Consider the following 14,596-nt stretch of genomic DNA (forward strand, 5'->3'; position numbering starts at 1 on the left):
GGGGCCACACGAGGGCCCCACACGCCAGGGCCGCGCGGCCAAGGCCCAGGCCGCGCCGCCCTGTTGTGGCGGTGCCTCGTGGCCCCACTTCGTCTCTCCTTCGGACTTCTGGAAGCTTCGTGCAAAAATAGGCCCCTGGGCGTTCATTTCGTCCAATTCCGAGAATATTTCCTTTGTAGGATTTCTGAAACCAAAAACAGCAGAAAACAGCAACTGGCTCTTTGGCATCTCGTTAATAGGTTAGTGCCGGAAAATGCATAAATACGACATAAAGTATGCATAAAACATGTAGATATCATCAATAATGTGGCATGGAACATAAGAAATTATCGATACGTCGGAGACGTATCACGCTTTTCCAAGTCTTTCTTCAAAGAAAGGACTTGGGCCTCGAGCTCTTTTATTTCCTCTACATGGTTAGTAGAAATACAAGTACTAGAGGAAGTAGAAGCTTCATTGTTAGAGCAACAAGGCAAGGCAAGTAATCCAACACAAGGTGTATCACTAGTTTGACTAGATGGATTACAAGGACTAGCACATGGCAATATAGCATTTGTAGTAGAGATTGTGCTAATGTCCACATGAGGCTCACAAGATGTTACCTTAGTGATACTAGCCTCATGAGCTAACTTTAGCCCATCATAGGAAATTAGAAGGTCATCATGAGAGCCCGAGAGCTTTTTATGACTTTCTTCCAATTCCCTATAATTGCTAGTTAGCAACTCAAGTTGAGCCCTTAACTCAACATTCTCCTTTAAGATAGATGCTTCACAAGAAGTAGAGTTAGTAGCACAAGCATCAACAACATTTTTCTCATTTTCATGCATATAGGATTCAATTTTTTGTGTAAGCATAAAATTAGTATGCTTCTCATCTTTTAGCTCATGCTTGAGGAGAGTGAATCTCATTTCCCCATTTTCAACATGGGACTCCAACTCCACTATGGTTTCCCTATATTTACTCAAGGTATCCATAGAGTGTTCGAGATTAGCACGAGCTTCTTTATTACCATGAAGAGAAGCATATACCATTGCCATATTATGCACCAAGATATTATATTCTTCTTCATCATTATCATCATCATCACTCTCATCATTAGAGGAAGTGTTAGGAGTCAAAGTAGGAGATACCTTTGATCCATTTTCCATAAGGCACATGTGCATACCGGAGGATGAAGATGAAGAAATTCTTGAATCCTCATTTGAAAACATGTCTTGATCCATAGAGTGTTCGGTTTCCTCTACATTGTTAGTCAACAAACAACTAGAGGAAATAGAAGCATTTTGATTATGGGAGCAAGACAAGGCAAGCATATCATCATGGGATTTATGTAAGCAATTTACACATTATATGCAAGGACTATCAACACAAGCATGTAGATTAATTTCAATGCTAGATGTGTTTAAGTCCAAAGAGGAAGCATTGCAATGGGATAGAGATGAAGAATCATCACTATTGAGCACAATATAAACATTGCAATTTTCCTCACCACTCACCATATCATTACCTCGTGTCTTGCTACACGTTGGTGAAGTGGAAGAAGATGAGAACTCATCACGGCCGGAGGTGGAAGCAACTTGGATCTCTTCATGATATAAAGGGGAAGAGAGCTCCTCGGAGTCACCACCGACCAATTGAGAAGTGGATCCACCAAACATTTCCTTAAGCTTGATCCACATCTCATGAGACGATTTTCGCTTTATATATATCAAGAACCTACGAAAATCGGGTCTCAAGGAGAATAAAAGCTCATTAGATACTTGAGCTTCAAGATGTAAGTTTTTCTCATCCTCTAAAGATAGATTTTGAGAATCCATCGGAGGAGAAAAACCGACATCTAGAAATTGCTCTATATGTGGACACAAGGTCCGAAGATTACAAAGCAAGCAATTTCGCCACAAAAGATAATTTGTGCCATTAAAGACAATTGTGTCATTGTGCACTATACTAGCCGACATCTTTACTCTCAAGGCGGTGAAGCCTTAAACAAGGAGAGACCTTGCTCTGATACCAATTGAAAGATCGAGATGTCGCCTAGAGGGGGGGTGAATAGGCAATTAAAAACTCTTGCGGATTTGTCTTGTAAGAATGCGGAATTAAACTATCGTTTAGTTTACAAGCACAAACCCTAGATATGATAAGCTCAACTAAGTGTAACAATAACAACTAGAGCTAAGCAAGATAGGCACAAGATATATGTAGCACAAGTAATAGCAAGATATATGAACTTCAAGCACGATGGCTATCACAAGGAAAGAGGGCTCGGGTATAGAAATAACCGAGGCACGCGGAGACGAGGATGTATTCCCGTGTTCCCTTCCTTTGCAAGAAGGTACGTCACGTTTGGAGGGGTGGAGGTCCACGAAGGATTCCCCGCGCCACGAAGGCTCACCCTATTCTCCGAACCACACCCACGAAGGATAATGGCCCTTTCCTTATGGTTAGCTTTTCCTCCGCTCCGGAGATGGCAAGCTCCACAACCACTTCACAAGCTCCACGAAGGAGAGGCCGGGGCCTCTTCACAATCTTCTTGAAGAGATCACCGGAGCACCAACCGCCAAGCCAACTAGGAGGTCACCATCCAAGAGTAACAAGCTCAAGATCTCTCACTCGAACTAATCGTGGTGGAGAGCTCAACACTATGCAATGATGCAAAGCAAGAACACTAGAGGTGTTCAAATCCTTCACTCTCAAATCCCATTCAAACAACAAATGCTAGGATGAGATTGGAGAGGAAGAACAATGGGGAAAGTCAACAAAAGACTCCAAGATCTAGATCCCAAGAGTTCCCCTCACTTAGAGAAGAAATGGATTGGTGGAAGTGTAGATCTAGATCTCCTCTCTTAGACCCCTCAAGAAATAGCAAGAGTTATGGGAGGAATCAAAGGGGAGAGCAAGTTCTTCAAAAAGCAACAATGGAGGAGAGAGAATGGAAGAACTTACTTGCTCAAGGTGGAAGAAAGGGCTATTTATAGCTAGGGAGCAAGTATACCCTTTGGGGGAAAATACAGAGAAAAAGACAAGAAAAACGGGCAGCAAATCGGGCAGGAAAAACGGCCCAGCCGGCTGCCAGGCCGGCCGACCGGATTTGGCGCTGATGCGGCCGGTGGCCCGTCCGGTCGGACCGGCCCAGCAGCCGGGCGGCAGCAGCGCGCGCGTGGGCGGCAGGTAGGCGCGGGGGCGCGCAGGCGCGCGGGCTGCGCTGGGGTGGGCCGCGCGGGGCGGTGAGGCCCAGCCGGAGCTGAGCCCGGTCGGGCCGGGGAAGCAGCCGGGTGGCCCGGTTGGTGACCGGCGCCTGGGCCGGATGGGGCGGCCAGGCCCACGGGATCCCGCCCGGTTGGCGCCCGGTTGCGGACCGGGTGGGCCGGCGCTTGGCCCGGCAGGCCGGGAACCCAACCGGCAGCCTCCCCCCTTTTTCCTTTTTCCTTTTTCCTTTTCCTTTTCTTCTTTTACTCTTTCTTTAATAACAAATGCTCCCGAACTCCGATTCGAATGAAACCAATTTTGTTTGAGAGATAAGAACAAATGCTATCCTATGGAAAGTGAAAACACAAGAATCTGTAGGAGGGGATTTTATCATAAATATAAAAGGTAGAACCTTATATCATGAATAACCGATAAAATCACCCAACCTCGAAAACGCAATAGAAGATGCATGCGAACTCCGTTTTCGATGAACTTGGGCTTGTTGTAAAGCTAGCAACAAGCTCAAGAACCTTAAACATAGAAACACCAAGAAGCAATAAGGATATGCAAAGTATGCAAAGGATTGAGCTCCCTAAGATGATGTGATCAAGTTACCCAACCGAAAGCCCCTCTTGATAGTGCGGTTATCTATCCTATAATCCGGTCTCCCATCAACCACCTTGAGACCAGTAAAAGGAAAACCTATCAAGGTCATACCTTTGCCTTGCGCATCCCGCTTGATCTTGATGATAACTCTTCAAGCTCTACACAAGCCGGAATGCCTCACTTGATCAATGTTGCTTTGTGAAGACTCACAAATGCTCCCCCATACACTATGATGGGAGAGCTTCATTTATGCACATCTTCACATGTCCATTATCACCAAATAGACGGCAAGCTTCAAGCATGTGATCCACTCAAGATGCTCATCTTGAACTTGCCCAACTCAACCTTGTATCTTCTCATACTCACATTAGATAGAGCATGGCTAATATTGAGTTCCACATAAGAACTCCATCTTCATTTCTTCTTCTTGATCATATTACATATATATATCTTCATACCGATGATCTTGATGCCAATACACAAGGTATATCTTTATCTTCATGGCATCCATACTTGAATCCAACACATGGAGAGCAAGTAGTACCTATGGAATATTCCTTCATATAAACTCAATGAAAACATTAGTCCATAGGGGTTGTCATTAATTACCAAAACCACACATAGGGGCAATATACCCTTACAACTTTGTTGCTGGAAAAGGCTTAAAACAGGGTGACCCACTTTCACCCATTCTTTTCAATTGTATAGCTGAGGTTTTCACAAAGATGCTTCACAAAGCAGCTCAGCGAAATTTGATCAGGGGATTACTCCCAAATGTGGTTCCTGGAGGTGTCATCAGTCTCCAATACGCGGATGACACTATCTTATTCCTTGAACCTAATTCTCACATGGCTCGTTTGCTTAAATGGATTTTGACCTGTTTTGAATGCCTTTCTAGGCTAAAAATCAACTATCACAAAAGTGATGTGATGACGCTTAATTTGCCTGAAGGTGCTGCAAATGAATTTGCTCAATTTTTTGTTGTTGTAACTTGGGATCTTTTCCCTTCAGATATCTAGGGGTTCCTTTGCACTTTGCAAAACTAAGAAGAGAGGACTTACAACCCATTGTTGATCTTATTATCAAGAAAATTTCGGGTTGGAGAGGAAAATTAATTTCTTATGAGGGCAAACTCATTTTAATGAGAGCTTGCCTTGCTAGTATCCCCACATATTTGTTGTCTGTTATCAAGTTTCCGAAATGGGCTATCAATGCTATTTATTCTCAGATGGCGATTTTTTTTGGGGGATATGGATGACCAACATAAGTATCACCTAGCTGATTGGGGGCTTATCACCAGAAATAAATAATTTGGTGGTTTGGGTGTTCCTAACCTTAGGGACATGAATTTATGCCTACTAGGATCTTGGTTTAAACGATTCTTCTCTACAGAAGATAAAATTTTCAGGAAAATCATTGAGTATAAATACAATACCTCTCCCAGTATTTTGTGGATTAATCCCATTTCTTCTTCTTCCCCTTTTTGGAAAGGGTTAACTTGGGCTGCCCCTTCCATTCGTTCTTGTTACAGTTGGAAAGTTGGTAATGGTAAGACAGTCCTTTTTTGGCTTGATACTTGGCTGGCTGGAGGTGCACTGAAAACACTTTTTTGGGACTTGTTTTCTATTTGTGATGAACCTGCAGCTAGAGTTTCGGATGTTTTAGTCGGGGATGAGATTCACTTGTCTTTCCGGTGGTGTTTTGATTCAATCATGATGGGTAGGTGGCAAGATTTGTGCTCCTTGCTACAGTTTATGTCTCTTTCCCAAGATAGAGATACTCCTGTTTGGAGTTTGGTGGCTTCAGGCGAATACACTGTTAACTCTTTTTACAAAAGGATTAATGATGGTTGACATAGGCATCCCCAATGGGCCTGCCGAAGAAGGTACCCGGGGTTTACTGAAGGCCCATGACCCGAAGTTTATGAAGCCCAGAAGTTTAGTCAATAGATAGTTTGGAAAGATAGAGTTGTATTAGGAATATCGACTTGTAAATATTACGGGACAGACTCAGATAGTCTCCCGGACTTTGTAACTTATACATCACGAAACCCTCGACTCCGCCTCCTATATAAGGGGGAGTCGAGGGACAAAGAGAGGATCGAATCATTGTTCACGCAACCCTAGTTTTCATAACAGTCGAGTACTTTTCCGACTGAAACCCTCGAGATCTACTTGCCCTCTACTTCTAACAAAACCCTAGTCTACAACGTGTAGGCATTGACAAGTTAATCCCTTGTCAATTGGCGCCGACCATGGGGAATTAGAGGCGACAAGGATCTGATCTCGATGGCACGCTCAACATCGTCGACGTCTTCGGTGGGAAGCAATGCATTGGATAGAGGTAAACAGATCGAAATTGATCTAGTTGATTTTGTTCCTCACCCGCCCTCCCATGTGGATGCATGTGCGTATCCGGAGAAATCTATGGAGGTGACGTTCGGGAGGTTCCACTTCCGCGTCGGAAAAGAGGGGTCACATCGTCTCGAGGTTCCGGTTTCGCCGGGATCGTCGGCAGCTGATTCCGATTTTCCGGTATCATCGACATCATTCAAGATCGATGCCGAGGAAACTTCGTCGCCACGCTTCGTCGAGTCAACATCAAGCGACGAACTCGTCAAGATCTTCGGCGGCATGTCCTTCGAGTCGTCTGTGGACTCCAATATAAGCAGCGACTCAGACATCGTCGACAGCTTCAACTTCATCGACAGATCCACTTCCGTTCGAGAAGTCTTCACCGATCTATACGACGGTGTCACCAATCCCAGCAAAGATACAACTTCAAAATACCGTCAAGTTTATGTAATTGGAGAAGCAAGTCGTCCGGAGGAGACGTCAGAGGCTTTCGATGATGTGGGAAATCCATACGTCGATCCCGCCGATCTCATGCGAGGTTTGGACACCAAGTACGTCGGGCCCACACCGCGACTAAGGGTGCAACTCCCGCAAGAAGCTTGGGACAGAGCGGCAAGAACTATGGATGGCACAGAGCCGATGAGTACGACTGCAACAACCGAAGAATTGCAAGCGTACCAATATAAACTTGCCCGTGCTGGCCGAGAACTTGAAAAACAGAGAATTGAGCTCGAGAAAAGGAAAGACGCCACTTGTGCGTCAAGTAGGCGACGAGCTGAGCTGAGTCGACAGTCAGGAACTTCGGGAGACAATCACAGAGACACTCGAAATAGGGGAAGATCGCGGTTGCAGAACATACCTGAAGCCGAGAGGGAGAATCTGATCCAGAACCTCGACATGTCTTTTATGTCAATAGACACCAGAGGAAACATTATTCCTAAAACACCGGAAGCTGGATATATGGCAACACAGGCCTTCATACTGGCGAACAGGCCACCCCCAGGAGATCCAAGAGAGGCATTGTACAACATGGCCATGGCAGGAGTTGGAGTCATGGGGACATCGTTCGCAGGAACAAGCACTCCTCCCGAAGGTGCTGCAAGACAAAATAGTCCACAACCTATAGGGGCGGTGCAAGACCCCCCGAAAACGTCGGCAAGAGATACAACGACACAGGCGCGGGTTGATAGAGCGTGTCAAGAAAGGAGAGAACGTCGGCAGTCACCAGAAGTTAACGAGGAGGAGATGTGCGGGCTCCCCTGTTTCACTCGACGAGTGCGTAAAACGCGAGTTCCATCTGGTTTCAAATTACCCGACAACTACAAGAAGTTCGACGGCCTGCAGGATCCGGAGGATTGGCTAGTTGATTATTTGGAAACGGTAAAATTGACTGGTGGAACCAAAGCAACCGCCATGCAGAGAATTCATGGATCAAAAAGCTACCACCTGGATCCATCGACAGCTGGGAAACTTTCGAGGATATGTTCGTGAAGAATTTCCTGTCAACATGCAAGAAACCGGCGTCAATAGAACAATTGAGAGCTCGTCGACAGAAGTATGATGAGTCGATGAGGATGTACATCCAGAGGTGGAACATCATCAAAAACTCGGCAGAAAACATATCTGACGAAAGGGCGATAGATGCTTTTGTCGCTGGGATCCGAAGAAAAGATTTCATCGAGGACTTGGGAAGGACTAACCCAAAAACCATAGCAGCATTGATGGAAATAGTGAATCGCTGGGCTGATGGAGAAGATGCTGTTCATAATAAACGGCATAGATCGCCTGAGGAGAATAATCGAAACATTCAAAATAGACGGCGATTCTCTCGCCGATACTCCGACTATGACGGTCCCGGCCAAACATCGGCTGGCTTCCGAGGAAATAGCGGAAATAATAATCGGGATGATTATCAAAACGGTGGAGAATAACGTAACGACTACAAGGATAGTCTGCGCCCTAACAGGCAGGTGCATGTGTTGTTAGAATATCACACTTGACTTCTATTTGGAATATTCAAATTCCTGGGCGGGTGCATGTGTTTTTGTGGCTTTTTGCTCAGAATCGCTTGCTGACCCGTGATAATCTAGCGAAACGTCGCACAGTTCATGATGTTTCTTATCTCTTTTGTGCCGAAAATGAATCTATTGATCATTTATTCTTTGAATGTGTAGTTGCTAAGCAAATGTGGCTGATGATCAGTGAGATTTTTGATGGAAGATGTTTATCTAGCATTGATGTTATGTTTCATATTTGGCTCGGAAACAACCCCATCTACAGTATAACTTCTGCTGCCTTCCTTTGGTCCTTATGAAAAATCTGGAATGGTATGTGTTTTCAGGAAAAACAATGGTCAAGTTTACTGGCGGTTTGGGATCATGCAACATCGATGCTGAGAAGATGGCGACCATTGCTGAAAGAACGGCATTCACGGTTGATGAACAGGAACTTGCAGTTGGTGAACTTCAAAAGTGGAGAATTGCCGCGGATTGCTTGGCTGGATTGAAGACTGATGCAGAGCGCCGACAGTTTTTCATCGACAACACTGACTGGTTCTTGCGTTAGCTTCTGTTTATGCTGGCGTGGCTGTAATGGAGTAGAATTTTAGTCCTGGAAGTGACATAGCTGGGAGTTTGACACTCTTTCCCCTGGCTTCGTTTTAATAAAAAATGGGGCTGGGGGGTTTCGGCCCCCCTGTTTTTCTAAAAAAAAATGTAAAATCAACCCACCCACCTGTGTGGGCTGTCGTTTGAGGCTTAAATCGGGCCGGCCCAAAACACCGTGTTGAGGTTGGGCTTGCTTTTCAGGGGTCCACGGTTAGATCATGAACCACGCAGCCAGCCATCGTCTTCACCAGTTCTCCTCCGTCTCTCTTCGACGGCTGCCCAAATGCTTCACCTCCTCCGCTCGCGGCGCCCCTCCGTTTCCTGCCTCCGCCGCCGGTTCCTCTCCGCGCTCGCCGCGGGCGGGACGCCCCATCCGCCGCGCGCCGGAGCGGTGTACGGGTTCGGCGACAACAGCCACGGAGCGGTGGGCCAGGCTGCTCCGGCCGCGGACGTGTACGTCCCCACGCCCGTGCCCTCTCTCCCGCCGTCCGTCGCCTCGGTCGCAGCCGGACACTACCACTCACTCGCCGTCTCCGCGGCCGGGGAGGTCTGGGCGTGGGGGCGCAACGACGAGGGCCAGCTCGGCCGCGGGCTCCACGCCCCGAGGTGATCTAAACCCTCTCCCCTTCCCTCCTCCCTTCCATGTTTCGTCTCGTAGACGTTTCTACAATTCTACTAGAATAAGTACGTACCGATGCTTCAACGTTTTAGCAACAACGACACTGCTTATTCGTGCTGGTAGCCAAGGACATTGAGCGAGAAAGAAATTCGATGTCTGAAAATGAACAAAATGTGCATGGTTTCAGACTTCAACTTGCCCGAACCAAATTTCAATCACTGCGTACTAACTTGAGTCTGTCGAGTATCATGGACATTGGACAGGTATCAAGTGCACTTGATCTGCATGCCATAGCGATAAATTATCTATCCCAGTTTGCAGCACGATTGCTTCCTGGCCCAAATAAATTTGATCGTTTAGGAACATCATAAAAATATGCATAAGAATGGTTCAGATAACATGGCCACTTACATAGATACGCACACGCACCATTCCTGTACTGATTTCAGTTTTCGTATTGAGTATATTCTAGTGATCTAGCCAGAACCCCAAACCTTAACACTGAGCATACATCATCCTAATAGGTATGATGCAACCATGTTTTTCTTGTCCGTTCTAGTTTTGAATAAACTAAGAGCCAATGGCATGAGTTCAACTGTAGCTCAATGCCTCCAACACTTATTGTCTTAGTTGTGTGCAACAATGCTTACCAAGCAGCACGAGGATGCTTGTTACCTGTTGTTCCGTTATCACTATGGTAATGGAATCCGGACCCACAGCCATTTGGAAAAAATAAACCTTACTTACCAAGGATATAATTGCAAATGCTTTACCATTTTAATGAATGACAGGAATACGTGGAGCAACCCAGAACAGGTGAGGGGACTGGAGAATGTTCAAGTTCGAGCTGTATCCGCTTCAGGAGTTGTTTCAGCAGCAATTGGGTGTGATGGCTCTCTATGGGTTTGGGGGAGATCAAAGCGTGGCCAACTTGGCCTTGGCAAGGACATTGTGGAAGCTGCAGTGCCTTCTAGAGTGGAGGCACTTGCTTGTCATGATGTTGTTAAGGTTGTAACTTTCTCCCTGAAATTAAGAAATTGCATGTTGCTCACTAGGGAGCCAATGGTTTTAATTGGAAAAAAAATGTAGGTATCGTTTGGATGGGGACATGCCATGGCATTGACAAAAGATGGAGGGCTATTTGGTTGGGGTTATTCAGAGACTGGAAGATTAGGAGAAATGGGCCAAAGTACCCAGATACCATCTCCACAAGAATACATTGATAAATCAGGGGATAAGTATTCTAGTTCAATGCTAGAGGCTGTTGAAAAGATGGTCGCTGAGAAAATTCGGAGTGAAGACAGTATGCCTATCATCTGGGAACCTTCTCTTGTTCGTGAAGCTACTGATCTTGAGGTGTCTGATGTTTCATGTGGGCTTGATCATTCCCTGATTCTCTTCTGTGAGTATTTCTTTTCACCAGTGTTCAAGATATGGTTTATTGTATACTGCTTGGCCAGCCTCTGGTTAGAGATTAATCGTTTGTTGGCTGATTAATCGATTTTATCGGTCTACTATTTATCGGCTAGCTTTCTTGTAAATCCTAAGTTCCGGAACTAAAAAGTCTAAAATTTGCTGAAAAAACAACATTGGAGTATTGGACAGAAGTGTTACCTTGATTCTTTGTCTTTGAATCAACAAAAATGGAAAAATTGAGCTAATGTACAGTTCTATAGTACAAGACTGTCGGCTGATAAATCGGCTGTCAGACCGATAAATCGAGCAAAGATACCCGATAAATGGCGAAATTCGAGCTAAATCAGCTGATAAATTGGCTGTCAGACTGATAAATCGGCTCCGGTGATAAATTCAGCCAATATGGTGTAACCTTATCGGTCAGCCCTGAGTCATGATATAACGGTTGATATTTTGAACACTGATTTTCACCTACAAAGTTGAAGCTCTTGTGCGCACTTGCTATGGATAATAATGTTTTTCTCGTGCCTCCCTCCCTCTCTCGTGTTAATAAGACATGGTACATTGTTGCATCTACAATTTATGCTCCCTCTCACTAATGAATGGTAAATATACATTGCCATCGTCGGTTATTTAAGAATTCTTGTTTTTTTTGTTCATTGTATTATCATAGAAAACTAGGAGTTGCCCTGCTATGATGATCAAAAGTGCAAATTCATAATGATCAAATCATCTAAAAGTGTACTACTTTGGAGGTTCACCTTTTCAATGTCCATTCTATTTATTCCTCTCATGTGGTTTATGCATTGCCCAGCTAATGGTACTGTACTGAGTGGTGGAGACAACACTTATGGACAACTTGGTAGGATGTCAGGCTTGTCCAAATTTCTCCCTGTCAACATAAGCTACAATCCATTCTCTGTGTCAGCAAGTGCTGGACACTCTCTCGCACTGTGCCATGTATCAACCAAAAGCAATGCCAATGTTGAAACTGGTATCCTCTCATGGGGATGGAACTGCAGCTCCCAACTCGGACGACCTGGCCAGGAGGACACCCCAGGATTAGTCGACTATCTGCTTGGTGAGAAGCCAGTATCAGCAGCAGCTGGCCGGGTGCATTCCATTGTTCTCATGTCGAACGGAGAAGTTTGGGCATGGGGATCTGGCCGAAATGGCAGGCTAGGTTTGGGCAGCTCAATGGATGAGGCAGAGCCTTGTCTCATCGATAATCTGGAAGGATTAGAGGTCATACAAGTGGCTGCGGGGATGGATCATAATCTCATCTTGGTTGAATAGGCTGGGCTGCTTCTTTGTGGCAATATATTAGTTGCTGCACTATTCACTGGAGCGGTGTTTGCTATCAACTGGATGGGATCTTATGATGCTTGTTACCAAGCAACTTCAAAATGGGCTTCTCACTTTGTGCTTTCAGGTAATAATTTTCATTTATGTATGCTTGTCCATCATGGTCAACAGCAATGTTGGAAACTTGGCACGGGGTTTTCGCCTTGAAGGGGAAATGTTGGGACAGTTCAGAAAAAAATATGGTGAGAAAATGGTAGGCAGTTATTCTGCGAAGTGCACATGCCATGCGTATTCTTAGAGTTCCCGCTGTGTAATTCTGTAAGTTTTGTTCGCTGTGCATATTTTATGGTCTGTTTTTGTGTGGATGTTGCCCTTTCCTACCGTCTCAGCATCTCCAATCTAGAGTAAGAGTAGTTACCATTGGTTTATGCAGAAATCTAACCATGTGAAATGTTCACAAATTTGTGATATGATTTTCTTTTTGTAATAAGCATTGTTCTCCGTAACATCGTGGAGCTGTAAAGTAGAGAGTGGATTTTGTACACCCACGCATGGGTGTGGGTGTTTCCGTCACCGTCCATTGTGCTTTGAGATTCGGATAAAAAGAGGAGAGAGAAAGGAATCTTTTCATATACTATGGTGGGCACGAATCTCGAGGAATAAATGAACGGTGACGGAAACACCCACACCCATGCGTGGGTGTACAAAAGTATTTCCGCTGTAAAGTAATGTATGAGATATTGAACTTTGGCGGTTCTTTCGTATTGTTGCTTTTGGTGTATCTATTTCTGAATGTATGCTGTTAACTAGTTCTGTCCATCAAATGTTCAGAGTATTTATGTTAACCTAACCTGTAGATCATGGCACTTTAATAATTGATATGCATAGGCAAAAAGAAACGATGTGTACGTCCAGTAAAAAAACCACCTATATGAGAGTGCGGGTGCGGGTTCAACTAGTTGCAAATGAGAGTTTCCCCCTTTATGAGAATAGAATTGAAGGGTTTTGCTGGTTATCCACCTGCATTCGCTGGCTACAAATAGAGTATACTAGGCTGCTAGAGTGTGTTGAGAGAACCATATTGAAGGAACTCAGTAAAATAACCATGGATCTTGGGTAGAAGGGATGCTCTTCTATCTTTTGATAAGGAAAAGCGGCAGGTACCAGGTCTATCAAATTGTTGTAATCGCTGAATTTAGCACGTGTATCTCTACCATGTATTATTTGGTACTTTAAATATATATGGTATTGATTGTTAAAAAAGCATAAGACTTTGTTGAAGGTCTGAAGGAGAAGTGTGATAAACTTTGAATGGAAGCCCCGGCGATTATATCATGATCTAATACTATGTTTTCTGGTATTTTCTTTCCAAATGAACTTAGATATGTATCCCTCCGTTCTGAATAATAAGGTGTTCTAGTTTTTCTTTAAAAAAAATTATATGTATTTTAGTGTATCTGTTCACTCATTTGAATCCGTATTATAACCTATATTAATATAATTCAGAACGGATGTAGTACTCCTTACGTATCTATATATCTTATTTAGGCACTCACACTAGAATTCCTTAGTAACTACTTTTTGTACTCCCTCCGTCCATAAAAGGATGTCTTAACTTAGTTAAAATTTAGATGTATCTAGACCCGATTTAGTATATAGATACATCCAAATTTTGAAAAAGTTGAGACATCTTTTTTTAGACAGAGGTAGTACTTAGTCAGGCCGTCAAGAAAATATAGATTGTTCAATTACCTTAACACAAATGAGAGGGATTGGATGTATATTTTGCTTTCATTCTTTTCTTTTTCTTGATGTCTTTTTGTGACAAAAAAAATCATCCTTTATGGATTCGGAATATTACAAAAATTGATGTATCGTTTAAAGAACAAACTCGCGTAAGGCACAATAGATGTTCTTTATTAATCATACTAGCAGAGCCTAGGGTCGTAATCGAACTTCCAAGGCTCATTTTCCGCACTATGTTGAAAATCGGATTGACTCAAATTTCAAACAAAAAAATTAGTACTGTTTAGAAAAAACTTAAAAAATTAGTAAACCATACTTATTTCGTTTTGTATTTTGAGAGAGTTTCATCCCATTTGGTGAACCGGTGATTCAAATGGAATGAAACTCTCTAAAGCTCGGTTGGTATCCAGGAATTCGTCCTGAAATCGCGGATTTCATTTGGCAATTCCAGAAATATGTTGTTTGGCTGTCACCGAATCGCAGCGTCATTTCATTTGGAAATTCCGACCGATTGACGCGGTGCCTAACCATGATTGACGTCCCTGACCCGTCATTTGTCTGGAAACCTGGCTATCGTCTCCTCCTCCCTGATCCCATCTGCCTCCCTCGCCACCTCCTCCTCGATCCATTGGCCTTGCCGCCTCCATTGCTCCACCTCGCCTACTCCCACCTCCCTCCCTCGATCTCGATGCCTCCTCCCTCCCTCCCTCCACCTTGATGCATCCCTCCCTCCCTCCACCTATCCTCTTCTCCCGATC

The 14,596-nt window shown here is 44.3% G+C and overlaps 1 protein-coding gene across 1 annotated transcript; it reads left to right on the forward strand.

Moving 5' to 3' along the window:
- The first annotated feature begins 9,035 nt into the window (after positions 1-9,035).
- On the forward strand, positions 9,036-12,576 carry LOC124689903 (probable E3 ubiquitin-protein ligase HERC2). The gene is made up of 4 exons (XM_047223359.1): positions 9,036-9,358; positions 10,163-10,379; positions 10,461-10,773; positions 11,602-12,576. The coding sequence occupies exons 1-4, from the start codon at positions 9,036-9,038 to the stop codon at positions 12,081-12,083; spliced, it is 1,335 nt and encodes a 444-aa protein (XP_047079315.1). The 3' UTR covers positions 12,084-12,576.
- The last annotated feature ends 2,020 nt before the right edge of the window (positions 12,577-14,596 follow it).

This window comes from Lolium rigidum, chromosome 2 (genome assembly GCF_022539505.1).
Source record: "Lolium rigidum isolate FL_2022 chromosome 2, APGP_CSIRO_Lrig_0.1, whole genome shotgun sequence".
In the NCBI taxonomy this organism is placed as follows: Eukaryota; Viridiplantae; Streptophyta; class Magnoliopsida; order Poales; family Poaceae; genus Lolium; species Lolium rigidum.